This window comes from Plecotus auritus, assembly GCF_963455305.1.
Source record: "Plecotus auritus genome assembly, chromosome: 11".
Classification (NCBI taxonomy): domain Eukaryota; kingdom Metazoa; phylum Chordata; class Mammalia; order Chiroptera; family Vespertilionidae; genus Plecotus; species Plecotus auritus.
The window spans coordinates 26,981,146-27,004,976 of NC_137777.1; the positions used below are offsets into that span (position 1 = coordinate 26,981,146).

Genomic DNA, 23,831 nt, shown 5'->3' on the forward strand with positions numbered 1-23,831 from the left:
AAAGCTAGTCTTGACCCAAAGTAGTTGTAGTTGTAGTAGTTAGAGTTGCAGTTAAAGAAATATTGGTGGGTAAAGGTTATTAAAATTCAATGCTTATTCCATCTGATTCACCTTTGAATCCTACTATAATTCATAAACAATTATACTATATAATGATTTATCCCAACTCTTCCCCAAAACACACACAAGGATACACACACACACAGAAACACTTTAGCACAAGTAACAGAGACTCCCTCTCTAGTCATATTTAGACTATGCTTTAAAGTTAACAAGAATTACCAACGTGGAATTCAAAGTTCTGCGACTCAAATGTAGATTTCAATAAAAAAAAAATGAGATTTGACATAAAAAAAAAAGAATTACCAACGTGTAAGTCATTTATCTTATCCAAATGAATTGCTATTCTGTGTGACAGAGAGCCAAACATATATAGGTATAATTATTTTTAATTCCTTTTTTCACAAAGATAAGAGTGTATGTCAAACTGACTGAGAAAATATAAAACATTTTCATAGCAATGTAAGTAGAGAAAGATTAAGGTAAAAATAAATAGTGCAATTCTTTTTACAGTGAAAATTTACCTCGCTCGAGTGCCAGATTGCTTGCTGGGAGATTTTAAATTTCCATTTTGTCCATTCATTCATCCATTGATTCAATCTCTCAAACAAGTGAGTTTTCATTGCACAGTAAGTTTGCCAAGACATTAAGTACATGTGATTCAGAAACAACAGTCATCTAATTAAGATCCAGAATTCACCACATGTCTAGAAATATTAAGGCTTTAGCAAGCAGTTAAGATGACTGTTTTTTGAAGATTATGTATTCTTCCTCTTCATTTTTAGTAAAGGACTTTATTCTGTGATAGTTTAAAGATTTATAGCAAAATATTTATGGCAAAATATTGCCTAAGGTTAATCTACTATACCTTTCTTTTGTTACCTCAAATAGAACTCCTGGGTTGTTTCACTACTGTTACGTACAGTTTTTACACGTGGGTATTGTATACTAGATGTATATTTTTTTGGCAGATGACATTAAAATAGCCACATATGAATGTTACAAATGGAATGTGCATAGCACATCATTCATTCTGAAAAAAAATCAGCTACATACAGGTGTGTTTAAAAAAACTAGGAGTAAAAGTAATAAAACTTGATATTTGGATAGAACTTTAGGTCTGAAAAATGCCTAAAGGTTTCAATATATATTCACAGATATACAGAAAGGGGAAGCAATTACTCCTACCATGTACATGTACTCTCACACACACTGACTTGAATTCATGAGCTTCTACTCTAGTGGAGCAGACATTGAATACTTCAGGAGGGAGACTAGATTTAGGACCCAGGAAACACCATGAAGATGAGAAAGAACTCAGATCACGAAAAATGTCACTTTGCTGCTGAAGAAATGATGGAGGTAGGATCCTTAAGAAGACAGACAAAGACCAAGAGACAGAGAAACAGAAAGAGACAAGAAAGGGACTACTGAGGCTTATATACATTCTAGACACTAAATTAGGACATGCTTTGCACATAGTAAGAAAGGAAATATAATTATTTTTATTGCATGTGAGTTTTAAAGTCTCTCTTGTATCAATAAAGGCTATCCCAATAGGCCATGAACAGACAAAGGAGATGTGCCACTAGGATCCTCCCCTAATATTTTCGGTCACCAATGTGAAGTCATATCTAACTGAGATGACACAACGGACGGGAACCAGACGTTTCAGAGAAATTAGTTTCCAACCCACGGTGAGAACTCTACAAATGCCCTTGAGGGCCCATTTGCATGAACGTATATACATTTTAAGCTCCAGTGATGTAAAATCATCTTGAAATAAGACACTTAGGCTCACCTCTGAGCAGGGGGATGGATGGGTGAGGTCTAACTATAGTTCCGCCAGCTCTGAAAGGTAGTGACTCACCTTGAGACACACCTCTGGTTTTCACACTCAGAAGTCTGAGGCTACTGAGCATGAGTTGTGGGGCTGGTCTTGTCACATGAGCACACTGCCACCAACAAACTAAATGCAGATTTTTTCCCCCCCAGATGGAAATGTTTTAGTGCCAGGAAGAGCCAGAACTTGAATCAGCAAAAACAGGGGATTCAATTTAAAGTTATCATAATTCCCTGTTTCATTAGTGACTTTGGGAGAGAAACATCTCAGTATTATTTCTCTGTCTTGGTGATGGTATATTGAAAGACTCAAATCGTGAGCTTCCACACCCCTTGACCCTGGCAACATTCCAATACAGTGGAACCTTGGGTTTCGAACTTAATTCATTCCTGAAGGCTGTTAGAGAAGCGATATGTTTGAAAACTGAATCATATTTTCCCATTAGAAATAATGTAAATTTAATTAATCTCCTCCAGACCCCCAAATAATTCCATTTTAACTTTTCTTATATACAGTACATGTTTAATGTACTGTTTAATCTATAAATAAACAATTCCTTCCTTAAATTGATAGAGCCACCCCCTACAAGCCTTAAAGGAATCACCTTCAGCCCTTGTTGGGGGCGGGGGTGTCTTTCAGATCAGGATGCAGCATCTTTACTTGTTCTTGTATGGCTGTCACTGGCTAACAGCTTTTTGTTTATTCAAATAAACAACAGTTTTTCTACCTCTTCAATTGCCTGTGATCATTGTTTTTTTCACACCCTTAGCAACATTAGCACTCTCGATGGCCTCTTTATGTTTTAAAATTGTGCTAATCATTGACTTTACCAGCAACGAAAGCATTCTCTCCTTTGTTTGTTGCCTAAGAGACAATTTTTGTTGTGCTGAGGTATCAGCATGAAAGGGTTGTCAGGTCGAAACAAGTTTGGCTAAATAACCCAGACATTTTTTCTGTGAATAACTTGGTAAAGAACAGAACTGTTCGAGATGGGAGACATTTGAGACTGAGAGGTTTGACTGTATTTCTAATTATAATGACACTGAAGTGCACTAGGGGTTAGATGTCAAACATTTCAAATGACTTCTAGAATGTGTGAAGGATCTGTGTACCTTCCACCAACCAAACCCTATCTTCAAAGCTGTTTTCTTCCAATTATATGTCAGAGTCTGTGTTCTATGATCAAAGAAGAAGGGGGGCGGAAGGGGATGATGCAGAAAGGGAAGAAGAAACAAGATGAAGATCTTTATAAAGAGGGAAAATAAGTAAATAAAATCTTCTACTGGTTTCCTTAACCTTGACTTCATCAGATTGGAAACAGCACATGTGATAAACAGAACCACATGTCAGCTAATAACTCAAGTACTGCTCTCAGGAGACAGTGACTCCGCATCTTTACTGCATGACTGGGGGCTGCTGTGCTTAAGTTCCACTTACTTTTTAATAGACTTTTAGTCATTTCCTCGCTGTTACAAGATACTAACCCATCTACTGCAATAAACTGCATGGAAGTATTTTCCTCCCCTTCTGATTTCTTCTAATTTTCTGGAATTTCAAAACCAGATAAAAGGGCTTGTGGGGTAGATGCGTTATTGTCCTTAATTATTACTTCTGCCCACTGCCATGTGACTTCAGGACCATATCTCCATCAACAGAATATACTTATTCACTCCACTGTTTTCATGTGCCCTGCTTTTGCCAGTGAACTGTGAAGTTAACAAATGCCTCATAATGGCAGAAGTCTGAGACCCGTTCCATGGTTCTGTCATTCCTCCTTCCTTCAGCCATGAAAAGGGCACCTCTCAGCTAGGGGCTACTCCTTCTGCCTGGATTCCAGAATAATGAGGCAGACCCACACTTAGCCTATAGTCAACATGCTGAAATGTGAGCACAAAATACAGCTTTCTTGGTATAAATCACTGAAGTTATTTTTTTATCACAAGCTTGCAAAAGTTGACTAACACATGTGTATTAACATTAGACATAAAATAAGAGAATAAGTTAGGGCTCAATGTGATCCTTGTGTGAAAAGGGAGTTCTGATTTGGTTCCTTCTGTCTATCTCTCCCCACCACAACAGACACACTTGACTCTCCATGAACCAGGTAAGTGAGCTACAATATAGGTACCAGCGGCTACTATTTGTAATTGTGACTTTCAGTCCCTTCATCGAAGTTCCCATCAGCACCTTCTTTAACTTATGACCCATCAGCTACACAACTGTATGTTTGTTTTTTAAAGGGCTGAAAAGTTATTGAAGAAAAAATATATAATGCAATTTTTCTATTACACAGCTGGCATCTGTGTACATAGAATAAACCAATACCCTTTGCCAGATGGATATTGAAATCATTTTGCAATCCAAATTTGAATTTAAAAAATATTGTGCTTACACTATGAAGTAAAGAAGTCTCTTAAATTTTTGAAAACTAGAAAACAAAACGTATCTGATTGCTTTTTCCATCAACCCCTTACCTTCTGTGGACCCTTTTATATTAAGGCGTTTGTTGAGCTCATCCAATTTGTTCTTCATGTGTGAAATACAGAAAAAGGAAAGAGAAAAGAAAGCAAATCAGAAATATTCCTTCTTTTCTGCATCTTTGTCTCTACTTAATAGCTTGCTAAATTCAAATCAAGATCCTAAATCCTATCAATATGATAAACTCTGTAGAGGAATTACAATTTTATCTCAAGCCGAAACCGGTTTGGCTCAGTGGATAGAGCGTCGGCCTGTGGACTGAAGGGTCCCGGGTTCGATTCCGGTCAAGGGCATGTACCTTGGCTGCGGGCACATCCCCAGTGGGGGGTGTGCAGGAGGCAGCTGATCGATGTTTCTCTCTCATCAATGTTTCTAGCTTTCTATCCCTCTCCCTCTCTGTAAAAATATCAATAAAATATATTTTTAAAAAAAAACAAAAAACAATTTTATCTCAAATTGACATCCACTTCCTTGAAGTTCTATGGTCATGGGCATCTTCTGTAATCTCTCCATGACTTTGGTTTTTCCTTTTATTAAACTGAATAATCATGGTACCAACCTTCCATGCTGGTAATAATGATTATTTGGGCACAGGTAGGTAAATTAATTCAAATAGTGCCTAAATATTTCATATTAATCCCTAGGTACATTAAAGTGATTCCTCAACTAATTTATGGAATTGCTTTTTCAAAAGCTGAAAAGATAATGCCTCAGCAATTCTGAAAAGAAATGGCTCAGCAACTCTCTCCTTCACTATATATCTGAAAGATATATCTAGCATATGTGTACAAGAGGACTTTGCAATAATGTCTATTGTAGCATTATTGGAGGAGCTAACAATTGGAGATTACCAAATGTTCTCAAATAGAAAAATGAATAAAATCACTATGACATATTTTTCCAATTAAAAATTAACTACTAAAAGTAGAAGTGAGCCCTGGCTGGTGTAGCTCAGTTGGTTGGGCGTTGTCCCATGCACGGAAAGGTTGCCAGTTTATTCCGTTAGGTCACATACCCAGGTTGTGGGCTCAATTCCCAGTGGGGAGCCTGCAGGAGGTAGCCAATTGATGTTTCACTCTCACATCAATGTTTCTCTCTCTCTCTCTGTCCCTCTCCCTTCTTCTCTCTTTAAAAATCAATTAAAATATTTTTAAAAATAATCTATATATATAAAAGCCTAAGTGACTGTTTGACCATTAGTTATGACGTGCACTGACCACCAGGGGGCAGACGCTCAATGCACAGGCATGGAAACATGGAACAGACTGACGAATCTCAGAGGGAAGAGGGGAGGGTGGGGAGAGATTAACCAAAGATCTTATATGCATACTAGAGGCCCAGAGCATGGATTCATGCACCGGTGGGATCCCTTGGCCTGGTCTGTGGGGATTGGGTCAAAACTGGCAGTCTGACATCCCCTGAGGGGTCCCGGATTGTGAGAAGGCACAGGCCAGGCCAAGGGACCCCACCAGTGCACAAATCTGTGCACTGGGCCTCTAGTAATAAATAAAAGTAAAACTGAATTAGCTAAAACTTCATGTATTGACATGTATAAATCTCAAAAAAACACGATAATGAACAAATTTCAGAACACATAGTTTAACAGCACTTACATAAAAATTATAATATGCAAAACTCTACTATAAGTTATTTTAGGGAAATATGCTGAAGATTAATTAATATATCAATTAAGAGATGCATGTGTATAAAGTAAAAGTATAGATACCTGCATGACAATTATACACTATATTCAGAATACTAGTTACCTTTGGAATAGGCCAAAAGTGGGATTGGGGGGAGGGCAGGTACACAAGGAGCTTCCACTGAATCTGTAATGTTTTCTTTCTCATGATGTATGTATTGAGGTAGTCATTTTATTAATCTCTATACCTTTTCAATATGTCTGTGGTGTTGTTGTTTTTTAAATATATATTTTTATTGATTTCAGAGAGGAAGGGAAAGGGAAAGAGAGATAGAAACATCAATGATGATTTACCACCTGTATGCCCCCTACTGGGGATCAAGCCCACAACTCGGGCATGTGCCCTTGACCAGATCGAACCCAGGACCCTCCAGTCCGCAGGCCAACGCTCGATCCACTGAACCAAACCAGCTTGGACTGTTGTTGTGTTTTAAGAAAAGGAAGGTAGTCTTTTGGGGAAACCCATAGACAAAATAAAGACAATTCATTATTCCTCTAATATGGCTTAAGATAACATATCCAAAATATGTATTGTTCTCTACAAGAAAGTTAATTCGGAAAACAAGATTCAACTAATAGATTCCTCTAAGGTTATAACTGGATTCCACTTCCAAAACCACTTCCTGTTGACTTTGGCAATGCAACTTCTCCAGCTGAGGTCTGAGAGTAATTACCCTCATTGGTTCTTGTCAGGAGCAAAAATTAAGAACAACAAAAAAGGAGATGGGTGATAAAGGACAAATTGAATTCCTCCAGTGGTAAAATCTCAAACTGTGGCTCCTAAGCCTGTAGGGATTCTGGGAAATAACAAATGGTAGGGGGTGGGATGGGGCACTAGAAGAACTAGTTTACATTTCTTTGAGGTATAATAGAAAGATCACAGATTTACCCATAATAAAATCACACATGCAAAAATAACCCATTTCTTTGCTTTGTGTTGGAATCACATCAACTCAGTGTGGCAACACCATAGTTTCTTACTGTCAGAAGCACTGATTGGCAAATATAAAGGTCTTTGATAAATACAAAACTCAACTAATTATTGTTAACACTAGTAGTTTGGTATTCAAAACTGTCCAAACACGATGTGCTGAGTAGTCTCTATTTGCACCACCACCAGCACCATCACCATCCAGGTTGTACCTTTCCCTTCTCTTCTCTGTGCCTTGAGAAACTGACCTCTCAGAATAGATCAGAAGAGCAAGCTTGTTCTCTGGCATCTTGTTGGGCTTTACCAATAGGAGGCACAAGCAGGGGATTAAAGGAAAGACAACAGGGGTATGTATTCCCCAACTTTACTCCCTACAAGGTTATAGTAGGCTGCACCTATCTACCAAATTCCATAGTTCCTTCCTATAAGCTCTCACTCCATGTTTCTTAACTGCTCCGCCTCTAATTGTTCAGGCCTAGGACTGGTCCCCTGTTGGCCCCAGGGTTCTTCACTATCCCTTAATGACATCCCTCTATACTGCTCAGCCTTGAAATAGACCCTTTAAACTCTTAAAAACCCCTTTTGCATGGGCCATCTATTTCCTATTGGGACATGACTAATAGACACATGATCCAGGTTGAAAAAAAGAAAATTCCAAGTCATTCATTGGGAATTCTGAACCCACAAAATAGCTTAACAAATTTTACTTTTTGCCCTTCACTTTCTATACCTATAGTGGTACAGAAATGTGGTCCAATATGGTAGGCATAAGTCACATATGGCTCTTTCAACATAAATAATTAAATTAAGCAAAATTAAAAATTTCATTCCAAGTGCTCAAAAGCCACATCTGGCCAGTGGCTACCATTATGGACAGCACAGATATAGACCATTTACATATTACAGACAGTTCTAGTGGACAACACTGCTCTATACCCAACAACCTCCTCCACGATAAACATAACTATTATTTCTACCTTTGGCTCTACCTTATCATCACAGGTGCAGCCCAGGTCAAAATCAGACTGAAGATACATAATCCCTGGATAGCTGGGCCTGGTGACTTCCTCTGGAATGGTTGGCCTGAAGGTATTAGTACGCAGGAGATGATTCAAACTTCCATGGGTCCCATTGTTAGGAGCTGGCCTCAATCCCAAGAGATCTGATGAGAAGAAAAAAAGCCAGGGGCTTTGTAAATATTTTTGGATGAGATATGGTGGAAGCCAAAACCATTCACCTTCCAAGAGTCTGAAAACTCTGAACATAAATCAAAATGGGATAAAACTAAATTTAGATAGTAGACACTCCGTTCTTACTCTCTGAATCATTCTAGCCTGGCACGTCTTGCCACAGCTTTCTGAAACAGCATGTTCACTGCGTGGTCATAGACAGACATTCCCAAAAAGAAAAAGTGAAGAAACCCAAAGACTATCAGTGTCATGCTGTTCTGCATCTCTATGAAACTTTGTATCCCAAATGTTGAAATGAGTCTTATAATCAATAAATAACCTCTGGCCTGCCCTGTAATGCACTCCACAGAAGTACAGGGACAAGAGGAGGCTTTGGCCCTAGGCCTTGAAGTGTCACTGTGAAATGAACAGACTGACTTCATTGCAAGTGAATGGGTGCCAAGCAGGCACACAGTGACTTGCCTAAGCTGAGAGGCAGAGAGGGAGAGCTAGCAGCCAAGTTGGGAAAAGAACCCAGGAGACCCGACTTTCAGACTCCCCCTTTAACCACCAGACTGGCACTCCCTTACTAAATAGGAAAAGTTGTCCTCATTCAGCAACTAGAAGTTCAAGGAAGAAAAATAATTAGGAGTACATAAATAGCTGGCCAGGATGCAGGCTGGCAAAATTTTAACTGAACTGCAATACGATAGATGGAGGTGGGAGAGAGCTCTGTGCAGAACTCTTGCTTCACTAGGTCTCTGACCGGTGGTGTCAAACTGTAATGCTATGTTGGATCAGCCAAAGGCTGCCAACAGCAACATGATGAAAACCCCTCATTAGTCAACTGGTGGAGGAAGACAGAAGCCATAGTAGGGAATGGTATTCTGTCCTTCAAACCAATGGGCAGTATTATTTTTGCAGGGGGATGAGGTGGTCCCAAAAAAGAAGTCACCTCATTTCTTTCTCTGACTTTGAGGACATTCATATGTTAACTCAAGATTGCTTCATTGGCTTTGATTAATAGTAAGTGACTTACCACACATAACATTGTAAAGTTCAATGTTTTCAAATGGAGGCACTTTGGTCTTGTACTTAAATGTTGGACCATAACCTACAAAAACCGTCTTCCAAAGATAAGAAAAGAACAATTAGACATTGCTAATATCCAGTAGTAACTCTTCCCCTACTTATGAATACCGTGTACCTTCACTCACACCTCCATTCCCCATCATTCCTGAAAATCACCAATACCAGTTCTTTGCTCATACCTGCATGCTGTTGACCTTGTTATCAAAGCCATGGTCTCCCTGGAAAACACATTTTCCCGATGGTTTCTTATAAACATCCAAAGGTTTCCTACATCAAAATAATTGCACCATCAGTCAGGATTTCACATAAAATCACTCTGATAAAAAGCCAAGTTCAGTGCTCAAAGAATCTCTAAGAAGAGATGTTCCAAGCATATTTATCTCTATTTTAATTGCATCATCCCTGTGGTGATAAAAAGGCAATGCTGTTTGTTTCTCCCACATGCCTTTGCTTTGACAATCAGTCCAGGACAAATGTGTACCTCTGAACCGAAGTCACGGTGCCCTCCTTGTTGTACCTTGTGCTTTGTACATTGTGGACGAAGCAAAGCACCTGTCACAGGCAATGTTCTGTCTGCCTATGTGCTTCAGCTCAGAGATCATAAGATTCTCCAGTCTAGGACCATGTTTTCCAGCTCACTTCTCTATACTCGTCACTAGGCTCAATGCTAAACACATGGTAGGCACTTTTAAATATGTGATGTTTAATCAATGAATGAAGATCTGTGTTCTATAAAAATGTTTGCATTCAACTTTACCTATGATATAATACAACTAAAGAGTATAACTGAGTGGTAATAGTGACATATGTAACAAAAGCCCAGCCTCACCTATATAATTATCTCAATACAGAAACAGAAAATGAAAAACATCATTCTGTATACATCAAAACCATTTGACTTTCTTTGTGACAAGAAGACTCCTTTTGCTTAAGTGTCATGTAGCACTTTTCCAAAGAACTTTCATTTTTAAAAAATATTTTTATTGACTTCTTAGAGACAGAGAAAAGGAGAGAGAGAGAGAAACAACGATGTGAGAGCAAAACATCAATGGGCTGCCTCCTGCACGCTCCTTACCTGGGATGGAGCCCGCAACCCAGACATTCACCCTGACCAGGAATCAAACCATCAACTAACCTTTCAGTGCATGGAATGACTCCCACTGACCAGAGCTCATGTTTATTAATACAAATATTTGCTAAGTACATCACACTGAACTAAAATGCTTAGGGGAAAATAAAGAAATTAAGCATTTGGATCTCCACCCTTAAGAAAAATGCTTTCAGCTTAGGTTAATAAGATATGAACATATAATAACACAACAATGCAAGAGTTAAAAAATTTGCTGCTAATTAAAATGTCTGGCTTTAGTGCTAATTTGCTTAACTGTCATCATCTTTCATTCAACTTCCACTCAACAACCACATTTACTTCATATAAATCTATCAAGTGTGCCAAATTTGCTCTCTCTTCTAAGCCACCCATACATAAATGGTCCTGCAGAGGACATACTCAGCCAAGCCATTTGGTCATATCTTTGTCACTTTTCCATGAAGACTCCCCATGTCTGCCCTAAATTATTTCAATTATTTCTGGTCTTCATACATCTCTCTGCATATTCTTACATATTTAACTCTATGTACCCCCCTGACAGTCACAATGGACTATGATGTCATGTGTCTCTCCATGTGTTCCATATTGATGTAAGTTCCTAGAGAATACACATTTTCTCCTTATCTTCTCTCCCTCAGAAACTCATTAAAGAGCTCTGCTACAGTGCATATAGAAGCTGTTTAGTCATTACTACAGATTGATTCTCAGCACTTTTTTAAAAGGAGAAAGTCAGAATAAGAGTGAGTGGGAAGGGGCTGCTGTCAGGTTTGGGTGGAAAATGGATAAACTTTAAATGCTTAACTCTTTGGAAATGGTTAGAGCTTCCGGAAGGCACGTTTTACAAAAGATTCAAGAGCAGGAAATGGACTCTTCAATATTGGAATCTTTGGTAGTTCAAAAAAGATAAACAACTGAAAATTTTTAAGCTCAAATAAAACATGTCCACAGTAACAGAGGTTTTAAGATTAACAACATGTTCTGAACTCCTCTATAAACATTGCTATGGGCTAAGTCTTGCCAACTGAGACCAAATCTGTTCAGTGTGGCAAAGCAGTGCCCCAGTCACACTTTTCACTTACTCAAGTAATAAGAATAGAGGCTAGAATGTAAATTCAAAAATTGAAAAGGAGAGAAACACTGAGATGCTGAGACCCAAAAAATAGAAATGTATTATTATCTCAGCACGAATTTTTTATTTAGCATAGAAAACCCTTTGAAAAGGGTCAGAGTTCCTCTTAGGATGGCTGAGGACCTTATAGGCACTCCAGTTGCCAAAGAGCTGGTTATGCAGATAAGAAATTGGGCCAGCCAAGCCCACGTTACCTTGCAACATGCCATCTGCGCTCCACCAATAAATGGATGTCCTCAATTCTTCTGTTGTTGGCATAGTGCAATCGTTTGGGAAGGTGCTGCTTCATGTAAGGCTTAAAGTGCTGATCTGGTTTTTTACACTGAAATGTAAATGAAAACTGGACTTTAGATGGAGTGTCTTCTAGAAAAAGGTGTGGATAGTCTCTCTCTAGCAAGCTGAAGGAAGTTTTAAGCCAAAGAAAAGGTTAGTGAGTAAATGGGATTTGTTACCTTCTTTCAAATAATATAAACTGGAAAAAAAATAGGTTAAAAGAGGATCAGGTAACTTTGGAGATGGAAGGCTATTGTCAGAGGGGAGTAAGGCATTTTTAAGATACATTCCTGACTCACTAAGAGCAATTCAAGCTCCAAGGCCTTTCCCAGCAGCTTCAATCAAGGGTGGGAGGTGGAAAGAAAGGGAGGTGGACACATGTTGAAGACCATGTGATTACATCCTCATGTGCTTTTAAGGTCTCTATCCTGGATGGGGGAGTGATGGAACCGGGTGGTGGGCAGATCTGGTTCAGAGAGAGTAAGGATTTGTTTAATCTTGAATGAATACTGTTCAGTACTAATGAGGAAAGATCAAATACTGTCTGTTTGTATCATTGCCAAGACCATTAGGGAGCCTGCAGCTGTCCACAGGCCAGGAGTTTTGAAAGCTCTAAGGAGAACAAATATACAGGATGCAGGGCAATGGGGAAAGTGCTCCTCCCGCCCCACAGGGGAGGTGAACACAGGAGATGAGCATGTGGAAGCTGCTCTAATAGCAGAGGCCTGGTCACATCAGTACTTACCGTGAGATTGGCAATAATGGCTTTAGGGTCATCTGTTCAAAGAGAGAAGAAAAATGTCAAAAAGAGATGACAAGAATCAACGAGAGAAATCATTTTTGCAGCAAGAGACTCCATTCTTTTTTACCCCACTCCAGAAGGGCCGTCCCTTTAGTGTTTTGTTTAAAATATATTTACATTGCGTGTGGGTACTGAATATTTCAGTAAGTGAAAAGCAGTTAAATAAGTGGCACAATTCATACAGTGAACTTCCCTGCTGGGTCTGGGTCTCCTCTTCCACAAGGGAATTGCTCCTTCCAGAGCATCCAGAGGCTAAGTAATTGCTTCTTTAAGGTACTCCAAATGGTCCAAAATGGTCCCTCTGGAGCCTAGATTTAGTTTATTTGCAATTTAACATCAGGAACTAAACTGGGCATTTGGGGCTTTTCCTATAGCTTCCTATTTATCTGCGGATCTTTGAAACAAGCTATCATCCACTTTGAGATGAATGTCTAATCCACTGAGTTATGTTTTTTAAAGGGGATTTGGTTTCCTTGGTAATATCATGGGTCTAATTACATAGGTAGTGGCCCCTTCCAGCCACAGACACACACATGGATGCACCTCCTTTATTTTCACTACCAGCAAACAAAGGATATTTTAGTCAATACCCCGAACTAGCTAAAAGCAAAACTATGTAAATGACGGCTGTGTATAAACTGTGGACAGGATTATATTATCTGAAGGCCCCCTTTAGGGGGGTGCGGGGAGAAACAGGAGATTGTAGGTTGGTTGGACTTTGTTTTGTTTTCAAAAAATCTGCCTTAGTGTGTTATTATAGAATCAGCAGAAAAGGAAAACAGAGTTCAGAAGAGGTACCGACTATCACGACACAGCCCTCCCTGGAATATAAGCATCAGTGGGACAGGTCATGTCCGTGTCCTTTCCTGCTGTATCTCCAGGGCCTGTGCACAGTAGGCACTCCATAAACATTTAATGATAGATATAAATAAATATTTGTGGAAAATGCATAAATAAGCTTGCCTTGTGATATAAACATATACAATCAAAGACAGTGTTCAGAATCATAGTTCTAAAGCTATGAAATCCAAAGCTAAAAAGTAGGATTCCATTCTACTTAAATGGGGCTAAATTTTACTTGCATATTTTCATGGAAAGCAAATACAGTTATATGCTGTGTAACGATGTTTCAGTCAACGATGGACCGCATATACAACAGTGGTATGACGCTGGTGTGCCATACAGCCCCGGTGTGTAGTAAGCTAAGTGCAGTCTATGATGGCTGCATAATGATGAAACCACCTAACGGTGGATTTCAGAGTAGGTATCCCTGTTGTTAAGCAGTGTGTAACTGTAATGAGGGTAGCAATAATGGTTAACCCAAATTGTGTCCAAACCATGTGCACTCTGTCTGTAAGACTCTGTAGACACTTTCTCTCTGATCATTCATGACAACTCTGGGAGGTAAGTGCTAGAACTCTCACTAAACCAGTGGGCATTTAGAAGGTAGAGGGAGGGGCTTACATACTGGGACCCTAGCACTGACTGAGTAAGCCATGCTTTGAACCTCTTTACTCTGTGGCCTCATGAACCACAGTCCTCAGCAGGACCAGAGTAAGTTCATGTTCTTTGATAATGAAAGAAAACAAACAGCATGGAAAGTAACAAATGCCCGAGGCCACATTTGGGACACAAATCCATCATTTCCGAAGTAGTTGGTCCTCTCATGCTAGCAGTTCTCACATTGTGTGAGTAGAAGAGGTTCCCAGCTCAGGACAGTGGTTAAGAATCAGAGAATCTTGGTTTAAATCTTGGCTCTGCCACTTACTGTCATACTCTAAGCCCATTTCTTCACCTCTCTATGAGCCTTGATTTCTACTGTTTCTAAAAGCGGACAATAATACTTATCACACAGGGCCATTGGGAGGATTAAATAAGATGGTGCATATACTTAGCTAAAAGAGTGATGCCACCAAGACATCATTGTCATAGCTAACATTTATTTAGTTGGACTGCATGCTAAACACGAATCTAAGTGAGATGTAATCTTTCATTTACTCTTCCCAACAATCCGTATGTTGTAGATGAGGAAACTGAGGCAGAGAGGGTTTAAGCAGCCCGCCCAAGGTCCCAGTGAGCTGGTGGCAGAGCAGGGATTTGAGCTAGGACATCCTGTCACCATTGTCTGTGCTCTTAACCACCACTCCAATGTCTCTCATAAAATGAAATCACATGTACAAAACAATTATTTGGTAGTTATTGTTTCTTCCCCCCATAACAACCTCCCCATTACATTTACTGAGGTCTGAGATAGCTTTCAAAAATAGATAAAAGCTTTTGTGCATAAGAGCTACAAGGCAAATACTAACTCAAGGGTTGCCCTAGTGACTTGTATCCTGTCTCTGGAGAGGCCCTGCCCATCTCAAGTGGGCAGAGAAGGCAGGATGTGGAGGGCAGAAAGGACATTAAAAAGAGAGGGCAGAAACACTGATGTTTTGTTGATTTCACAACATTGCCTGCAGCTGACCTTGGAACAGTTCCCATTTGTGTTCACTCAAGAACATAGTTTGAGAAAAACTTAATTTTCCAAAGCTTTACTCTTGGTGCCAATGGTTTCTTATCCCCAAGGCTAAAAACTCTAAAAGTATTTTCCCCCCACTCCCCCGCCCCACAATGCAGCATGTCTCCAGTAAAACTATGGACTTCCCAAAAACTAGGTGGGCAGCATCTAAAACATCTTAGTTCATAAGTTAAAGTTCTTGTCGGTGGTATCTCAGAACCTGAATGTGCAGGACATAAGTGATAAGATTATTCCTGTTCATTTCTAATCTTTCAAAGCAGCAGCCACTTCTCAAGGGTGTAATAGTTTTCCCTCCTGGATTCTGTCAACCACTTTTATTAAGATAAAGACTCCTCTACAACCGGACTTGCAGGAATGCTTAGGGTCTCCATAATCTTGTCTTGGGCTCCCTAACTCCAGCTCAAGAGCAAGCCTGAACCTCTTACTGAAGAGTTATTTTCTTGTAAACAGAAGTTTATGGTTATACACATGCCTCAAAATGAAATGTATTTCTACATAATAAAAACAAGAGCAAATATTTATATAATGCTCCCATGTGCCAGCAACCACTCTAAGTGACATGCATAGATTCATTTTCACAGCATCCCCAGGTGATAGCTGTTATTATCATCCCCATTGTTCAGATGCAAAACTGAGGCTTAGAGTTTAAATGACTTATTCATTTAAATTCATTCTAAATCTTTGCAGAGCCAGGATTTTTACCCAAGTATTCAGAGAACAAGCCCTTACAATATTACTGCTCTAACAACTTAGTATTTTAAGGATCGACTTACATTTGGCATTATTGCTAAATTTGGGTCGAATTCTTCCTAGAGTTCCAGGCACTAAAGTAATATCATCCACATTAGTCAGGTAATTGCTCAAGAACTCGGTTCTATCACATGTGACATCTTCCATTCCTACGGGGACCGAAAAAAAAAAAAAATAAAAAGATTTTCAGGCAATCTTAAAATTAAAATCTTAACACAGCCACATCTTAATAACATCCAGGCATCTATTTAATTAGTTTTTAACAGCTACATGCAAGGATCTCTTCTTTTGAGATTTTTTAATTGACTTTACATTTTTTGATGCTTCTTTGTATAATTTTTGCATCAGGCTTTGATTTAATATTATCTTGCAGCGCTAGATGGTTAAAAATGCATCATCTCAATTACCATCTTATGTCATTCAGCAAGAACAGCAAGGAAAAGGAAGTAACCATAATCTTAAAAAAAAAAAAACACAAAAAACTATTTACACAATCCTTATGAAAAAGATCTTATTCTCCCCCCCCCCCCCCACCGCCCCGCGCTAGGGGTGGTGTAAATAACTAGAATATATAGTTCCAAGTCTCTTTTACAAAATGTCATTTTCCAACCCTCTCTCTCTCTAATATATCTCCTGACTTGAGTACATAATCACCAGTCCTTACTCTGTCTCCACTGGTGGCCTTGGATGGAACTGACAAAACAATACTGGCAACAACAGATGAGAAAGAAAAATGTCAGCCCCAGTGACCACCCAAACCGAAGAACAAAATAACACTGAAAAGCAAAATAAGACTGAAAACAAGTGGTAAATAATGTAATCAGTCAAAACTGAAAGTTAGCAACTAGAAGACAAAAGGGTCTAGGTAGGGAATTTTTTTCACCAACAAATATCCCCCCAGACCCAAGATTTGTTTCCTGCCTCGACAAGAATAATTTCTTGACCAATGTTTAAAATATATAAATAAAAACAAACTCAAGTCTTAGAATCATAGACCATGGAAGCTGGTAGAGAACTTTATTGTCATTTCAGAATGTATGAGATGACATGGAACTGCGAAAGTTTAATACATTGCTTTGCACAGTCCATTAGGTGCATATTCTCTAAGAGGGGGAAATAAGTGATTCTATAAAGAATGTCCTAAGGTTTTTGTAATAAACAATTATAACCCAAAGTGGCCTGGATCTAATAAAATTCAAATTATCACCTTCTGGGATCCCAGATCCAGACCTTTCTATTTTATAAACAAATTGAAATGAAGAGAGAAGAAAACAACATATCCCAATATAGCACAAGGGTTCTATAACTTGCTTTTTAACAAGAAGAAAAATAAAAACAATAAACAGCTGCTATGTTCTGGTACAATGTTAACCGAGGAAGGGGAAATCTACAAAAACATATTAATGGAAGATTGGAAGGCTCTTCCATTTGTTACATTTCTAGGAAGTCACCTACCCCACCTTAGTAGTGAACCATCTCTCTCACTTTCAAAAACCATATGGAAAGTGCTTCCGAATTACCATAACCCTTCACCCTCCAGACTAATCCCACGTAGGTGGTGTTAGTGTTTCCATTCTACAGACGAGGAGGCTAAGACTTCGAGAGGTCACATAACATCTACCACATCAAATGGCTCTTAAGTGGTGCAGTGCAATTTGAACACCAATGAAACACATTCTTATTCCAAAGCCCAGATTCTGAAACACTAGACCAATGGTCGGCAAACTCATTGGTCAACAGAACCAAATATCAACAGTACAACGATTGAAATTTCTTTTGAGAGCCGAAAACCGACTTCTGCGCATGGGCCACGAAGTTTCAATCGCCCGCACGTGGTATTTTGTGGAAGAGCCACACTCAAGGGGCCAAAGAGTCGCGTGTGGCTCACGAGCCGCAGTTTGTCGACCAATGCACTAGACCATACTACCTTTTATGTAAGAGATGCTGTGGCTTCCCCAAACCAAAGCAATCTACTCATCTCAGAAGCCTAAACCTGGCAACACAAGGTTTAATCTACCCAAGACCTTTACAATGCTCCATCAGGACCCATCTACTTCTACATCTGGCTCCAACCAACATGTAACCAAATGCTCTTGACCCCTCTGGGCAACTTCAATTGAATCAACTGTGTCCCATGCTCCAAAGTCTCTGTTCTATCTGAAGCTTTCCACAAAGTTAAACTTGTGGAGCATGATTTTGCAGAGGTTCACATTTAGTCCCTGCAAAAGAGCAAGTTAGTCCCACTGCCTTTTTTTAAAAAACTTTCTCATAGATCATCTAGAACAGTGGTTCTCAACCTTTCTAATGCCGCGACCCTTTAATACAGTTCCTCATGTTGTGGTGACCCCCAACCATAAAATTATTTTCGTTGCTACTTCATAACTGTAATTTTGCTACTGTTATGAATCGTAATGTAAATATCTGTGTTTTCCGATGGTCTTAGGCGACCCTGCTAGCGACCCACAGGTTGAAAACCGCTAGCAGGGTCGCCTAAGACCATCGGAAAACACAGATATTTACATTACGATTCATAACAGTAGCAAAATTACAGTTATGAAGTAGCAACGAAAATAATTTTATGGTTGGGGGTCACCACAACATGAGGAACTGTATTAAAGGGTCGCGGCATTAGAAAGGTTGAGAACCACTGATCTAGAGCATTCTAGAAAGAAAATTTCAGGCCCAGAGCAGAGCTGTTTACTAGGGAAATTTGCCTGTCATTCATTCTTAAACTATTAAATAGTCAACCAATGTTTCAGTTCCAGAAGAATGCAGCCGCATATTCCAGGGTCACTGTTTCAATTTAAGAGTTCTGGAATGTAGTTCCGGAACTCAATCTGAGCACTTGTGAAATAAGAAGGCTCTCTGAGGACCCCCTCCAGTCAGCCCTATAATCACGTAATGTTTATGACATTCTTGATCACCTCAAAAAAGGGGTCATGAATTTTTCTACTTTACACTGTGATTTAGAAAAACTGCCTCTTCCTCTCTTTCAACTGTCTTCTCCAATAGAGCAGCGTCCTCTGGTTTTGCCTTGAATCCCCTCAGTGGATGCAGAGACATATTTTTACTTATATACCACTTTGACAAGAATCTTAAGTCTCGCCTCCTTATCATGTTTGGATTTATCTTTTAGTCTCATAAACCCTGTGGACTCCTTTTGGGGATATGGCTATCAGAGATGGGGTATTATTGTCTAAAACATCACATTCACAGAGGAAGATATTAACATAACAAGCAAATTGCCTGCAACGTCTTAATAAGAGAAAGATTTCTGTAGAAAGGCTTTTCCTACAGAAAATAGGTAGATAGAGGAAGTGCCTGGTTTTGATCAAAATGAACTTGGGGTCACCTCAGGTCATCTCCTAGTTTGAGTCATGGTTTGATATCTTTCCCCATCCTGATGAAATGGGCAAGAGGTGAAGAACCCAACCTGGGATTCTGAGGGAAAGGATTCCTTCCTTTCCTCTACACCAGTGGTTGGCAAACTCATCAGTCAACAGAGCGGCAAACCGCGGCTCATGAGTCGCATGTGGCTCGTGAGCCGCAGTTTGCCGACCACTGCTCTACACCATCAGAAACTAGTTATCAATGACTATCCTAGTAACAAAGAAGAAACAAAGCTTTACCATGATCTCCAACGAAGATGACATTCACACAGCGATGCAGCTTCAGTTGTTTCAGGCCATCCATTAATTGCCCCACTGTTTTGTCAATTTCCCTCAGAGGATTTGTCATCTGGAAAATAGAGCAAATTAGTCCTTGCAAGTTTTTTTTTTTTTTTCCTTTCAGTTTCTCATAGATCTTCTACTCCTAGAACATTCTGGAAAGAAAACTTCAGGCCCAGAGGCAGAGCTTTGTCTAGGGGGATTTGCCTGCCATTCTTGATGGAAATCTGGTCTAAGCACTTTATTTGTATTCTTTCAGGAGCACAAAATCTCCTCTCATCCAATCCCTTTAAAGATACTTTGATATAAAAAATATATAAGAAATATTAAGGGAACTTGTTTTTTTAGAGATAAGATGCCTTTCTAAAATGTAACTATTTAAATACAAGAATTTTGAGAGTGAGCAGAAAGTCAGATGATTGTTTCAGTCTCTGGGTGAAGTCACATTAGGCGTTGAACTACAGCAAGAAGATTTAGGCTTTGAACCACTGCAAGAAGATAAAGGCTAAGTGAATCAAAAGCAATTCTGAGGTTAAAGGTAATCTTCACTGGATGCTAAATTAGAACATCATTAACACAATGCAATCTATCTAATGTTCCAAGTAACTGTCAATTTCTGAGAATAATAGGTTCTTAATAGAAGAACCTCTTCTGCATATCAATTTAGTCCCTTTCAAGCTGATTTTGAGTAAAATAAGAATCTACAAGAGTGCTAGCACACAAAAGTAAACCACTGATCTTATTTAGCCTAACAAAAACCCAAAAACTTAGTTCTCTGAAGAACATTTCCAAAGTCTAAGAAACATAATCCATCCCTTATGTTCTTGCTTCAAATGAAAGTGTCTAACAGTATGAATGCTCCCACATACTAGTGGCCTCTCCTTCACTTTCATCTCTGCAACAAAAAGATTTTCAAGAACCATAACATCAGACAAAGACTCGACAGTACTTTAGATGAATTTTAAAATTTAGCTACAATTATACACATGCACTCAAAATGACTAAGATAAGAACAGAAGGGATCTACATATCATTTTTCATCCCAACACACAATATTATCTTCCATTAGCATCTTGTCAGATGACTCAAGACCTTTCCTCATATCATGTCACTGGTAAAGTCAGTTGTTAACTTGTTTTTCTTCATGATGGGAGTCAATATTTCAAATTGTCCCAAGGAGGAAGTCACAAGTGAAGATTTCAGAATGACAGATGCATAATCTGAAGGGACTAAGATGGGGGATTGAGTGGTATTTGCTTCTGAGAACACGATGCTCTACTCTAAGATCTTTGCCTAGACAAAGAAATACTAAATATACAACATACATCAACCTTGACAATTACTTACTTTCCTTTATTAAACAAGACAACTTAAATAAAATCCAGAATCTACTTCTTAGTGATCAGTTCAGACCATCATAAATGTGCCTTGGAGGTAACTGAAGGTTTTGAGAATATGAACCTCTAGGTTGTTATGAATATACTAAAAAGACTAGACATTACTTATTATCCCTATGTTAAAACACACACCATTTTATCTACCCATTATTTCCTCTTTCTTTCTGTCTCAGCTATTCTCTTGTCCATAACCTAAGACCTTTTTAGAATTCTGAAAGAACAGACCACACATCTAAACCAATTTTCTATTGAGCACTAATCTACATTATCTTTGAGGAGTCCCTCAGACACCGTTGCTGGGTTGTTTTCAAGAACCATTGTAACAACTCTGTGAATAAGTGGAAGCAAAGCCAGTAGCCTTCTTAACATTCACAGAAGCCTCAATGTAAATACTAGTTTTAGGGCAACTAACTCTAAAGAAAGTAGAAGGCTCTTTTTTCCTGCCTTGCTGAAAGTTTAGGAGGTCTTCACATCAGTGTTAACCTCTGCAGTACCCGTTTCTTCTGGACTCAAAGCAAAGGCTGATGCACCAGAGTTTTTCTGAAACTTATTCAGCTGAGTTTCAAGCCAAGGTACTGAAGGAAACCTTCAACTCAGACCTACCCGCCACAAAGCTTTGGAACAATAGATAAACTTACTTTGTCCTGACGCGTTTCCACAGCATAATGATCCATCCTATGTAATTTTCTTCTTCTTTTCTTTGGAGGAGCAACTGGTCTTTCCTGCCTCCTCTTAGGGATAACCTTCCTCTTAGGTCTCTTAGCCGGAGTAAGAGGTGAGCCATAACTACTCTCCTGTACTGGCGGATAGAGATGTCTGGACTCAGAAGTCGTCTGTCCCTCTGGGTCAGATAATAAAGCTCACACTTTGCCATCTGAGGTCAGTAGAGTCTTAGTTAGAAGAACTAAGGCTCCTTAAGTGAGAAAAAGTTGGTATGAAGGATTATTCGGGGATCTCTATCAAGAGAAACCCCCAAAATTGACCTTGATGCTGCTATCACAGCTTCTTCACTGAGAGCAAGCATATAATTTAAGAGCATCTCACCATGTAAATGTCTTATGGCCGAGGAGCCTACTGATAGGCGTGGATACACCTGACGGTGACCTAGAATTCTACGTTTCAAAACTCCTGCTTTATTGAGAGACTGGATCTTGGTTATGAAGAGCTCTCCATCTAAAAAGTACTAGCTGAAAACTAAATAGAATATTAGTCACATGGTTATTTCAAGGTGACAGTGGGATTCATGTAGGTGGTTCCAGTTCAGAATCTGATAGTTACCTGTTCACACCACCAACTATATCAAAGCAAGTGTTCTTGGCAAGGAACAGAAAAAATTTCAAAACCAAGGATAAACTAAAACATAAATAATAAGCAATCCTCCTTGGTTATGAATCTACTTGCATGAATCAGGACTTTCAGCAGGAGAGAGAACTTGTCACTGATAATTTAGGTTTCTAATACAGAGAACCTCCAAGCCATGAGCTAACCATAAATAGAACTGTCTTTTTAAAAAAAAATTCTCTTGTATAATTAGATAAAATGTAAAAAGTCATCAATATCTCTTCAGCTTAGTACACATATCAAGAAAGTAAACTTATACTCTTTCTATCAGAAACCCATTTTGGGGGGAGTAGCAGTACTATGCATCTTGTTTTGAAAATCTAGAGAGCAATAAATGCTAACGCATAAACTGAATAAGGAACATAACCTTTTGGGACTTCCCAGATGCTGGAGAAAACCAGGCCCCTGATTTGCTGATGGTGCAAAGGTGAATTAAAGCAGCAAGCTCTGCTGTTTACCTAGCTGATTTCTCTCGGTAGGACTGTCCAGAGACTCATTCAGATGCAAGAAGGGGCAGAAGGAGGAACAATGTTAGTGTATCCACAGAGGAGGCCATCTGCCATGCGATTTCACTGTTTCCAGAGCAAGCAACTGCAAAGGCACTTCCATTTCTGTCCCATCCTCGCTCTCCAACAGAGCGATTGAAAGACACAGCCCCACAGACTCTGGTTGAGTTTGGTATTTTTTTTAAATGCTTCTAGTTTTAGGCAATTCTCCATGAGAAGAGAAGCAAAGGAAAAAGAGGGTCTCTCATTTCATGGTCACCAAATACATTCAGCTAGAGCTCAAGTCTGCCTATCAGACACCCGGCCATTTTGCAAGAGACCTCAACATTCCGAAGACGCTGAAGGCGGGCCCTTCCGATTGCAGCGGGTTAGAGGAGCAGCGGGAGGAACAGGATTTAGTCAAAATGAGTTTTCATCCAGTGATTATATTGCATGTATTTCCTTCTTCGAATGTTAGAGGTAGACGGAAGCTACTTTTTAGTCTGACTTGAGAAGACTTAGCCTGAGGTTATTAAGAGGACGGGAGGGAGAGGGGCAAATTTCCCTGCTTTTCAGGATCCTTTGCCATCTTAAGGTAGTCACTAGCCAGCCAAAGCTCTGCCTCTAGGCCTGGAAGAGCAGCCGAACAAGGGGTCACAGAGGAAGCATAGAAGGTCAAAGAGAAAAAGGTTGCGCCAATAATCAAAAGCAAGCATATTTCTGAACATTCACCATTACACTATGAAACCAGGAGCAATAATACACCATTTCTTGAAACTATTAGCCCAATGTTTGGTCATCTAATTGAATAGCCTTTGAGAATTGTCCTGAAAAAAAAGTATACTCAATTAAGCAAGAAAGTACAAACTTCAATTGTGTACAGCACAAACCATTTTGCTAGATTGAATCATTTCAATGAAATTTCAAATGCAAGATATTTTCTCATTGATGAAAAAGAAAGCACGTACCTGATTTTAAAAACAATACTGCAGCTAATATAATCTTTACATGCACAATAAATGTATATGATGGATGTGTAGGTATATAAAACAATTTAGTCTGTAACAGAAGAGAGATTT

General features: G+C 39.2%; 1 protein-coding gene across 1 annotated transcript in view; it reads right to left on the minus strand.

Moving 5' to 3' along the window:
• The window catches only part of ENPP2 (ectonucleotide pyrophosphatase/phosphodiesterase 2), a gene marked incomplete at its 5' end in the record, with an annotated part of 106,054 nt that overhangs the window by 17,410 nt on the left and 64,813 nt on the right, over positions 1 to 23,831 (minus strand). Inside the window, 8 exon segments of the mRNA XM_080646927.1 lie at positions 4,378 to 4,429; positions 8,004 to 8,176; positions 9,223 to 9,310; positions 9,455 to 9,542; positions 11,710 to 11,837; positions 12,534 to 12,565; positions 15,885 to 16,010; positions 19,491 to 19,599. Of these exon segments, the coding sequence (XP_080503053.1) occupies positions 4,378 to 4,429; positions 8,004 to 8,176; positions 9,223 to 9,310; positions 9,455 to 9,542; positions 11,710 to 11,837; positions 12,534 to 12,565; positions 15,885 to 16,010; positions 19,491 to 19,599 (796 nt within the window).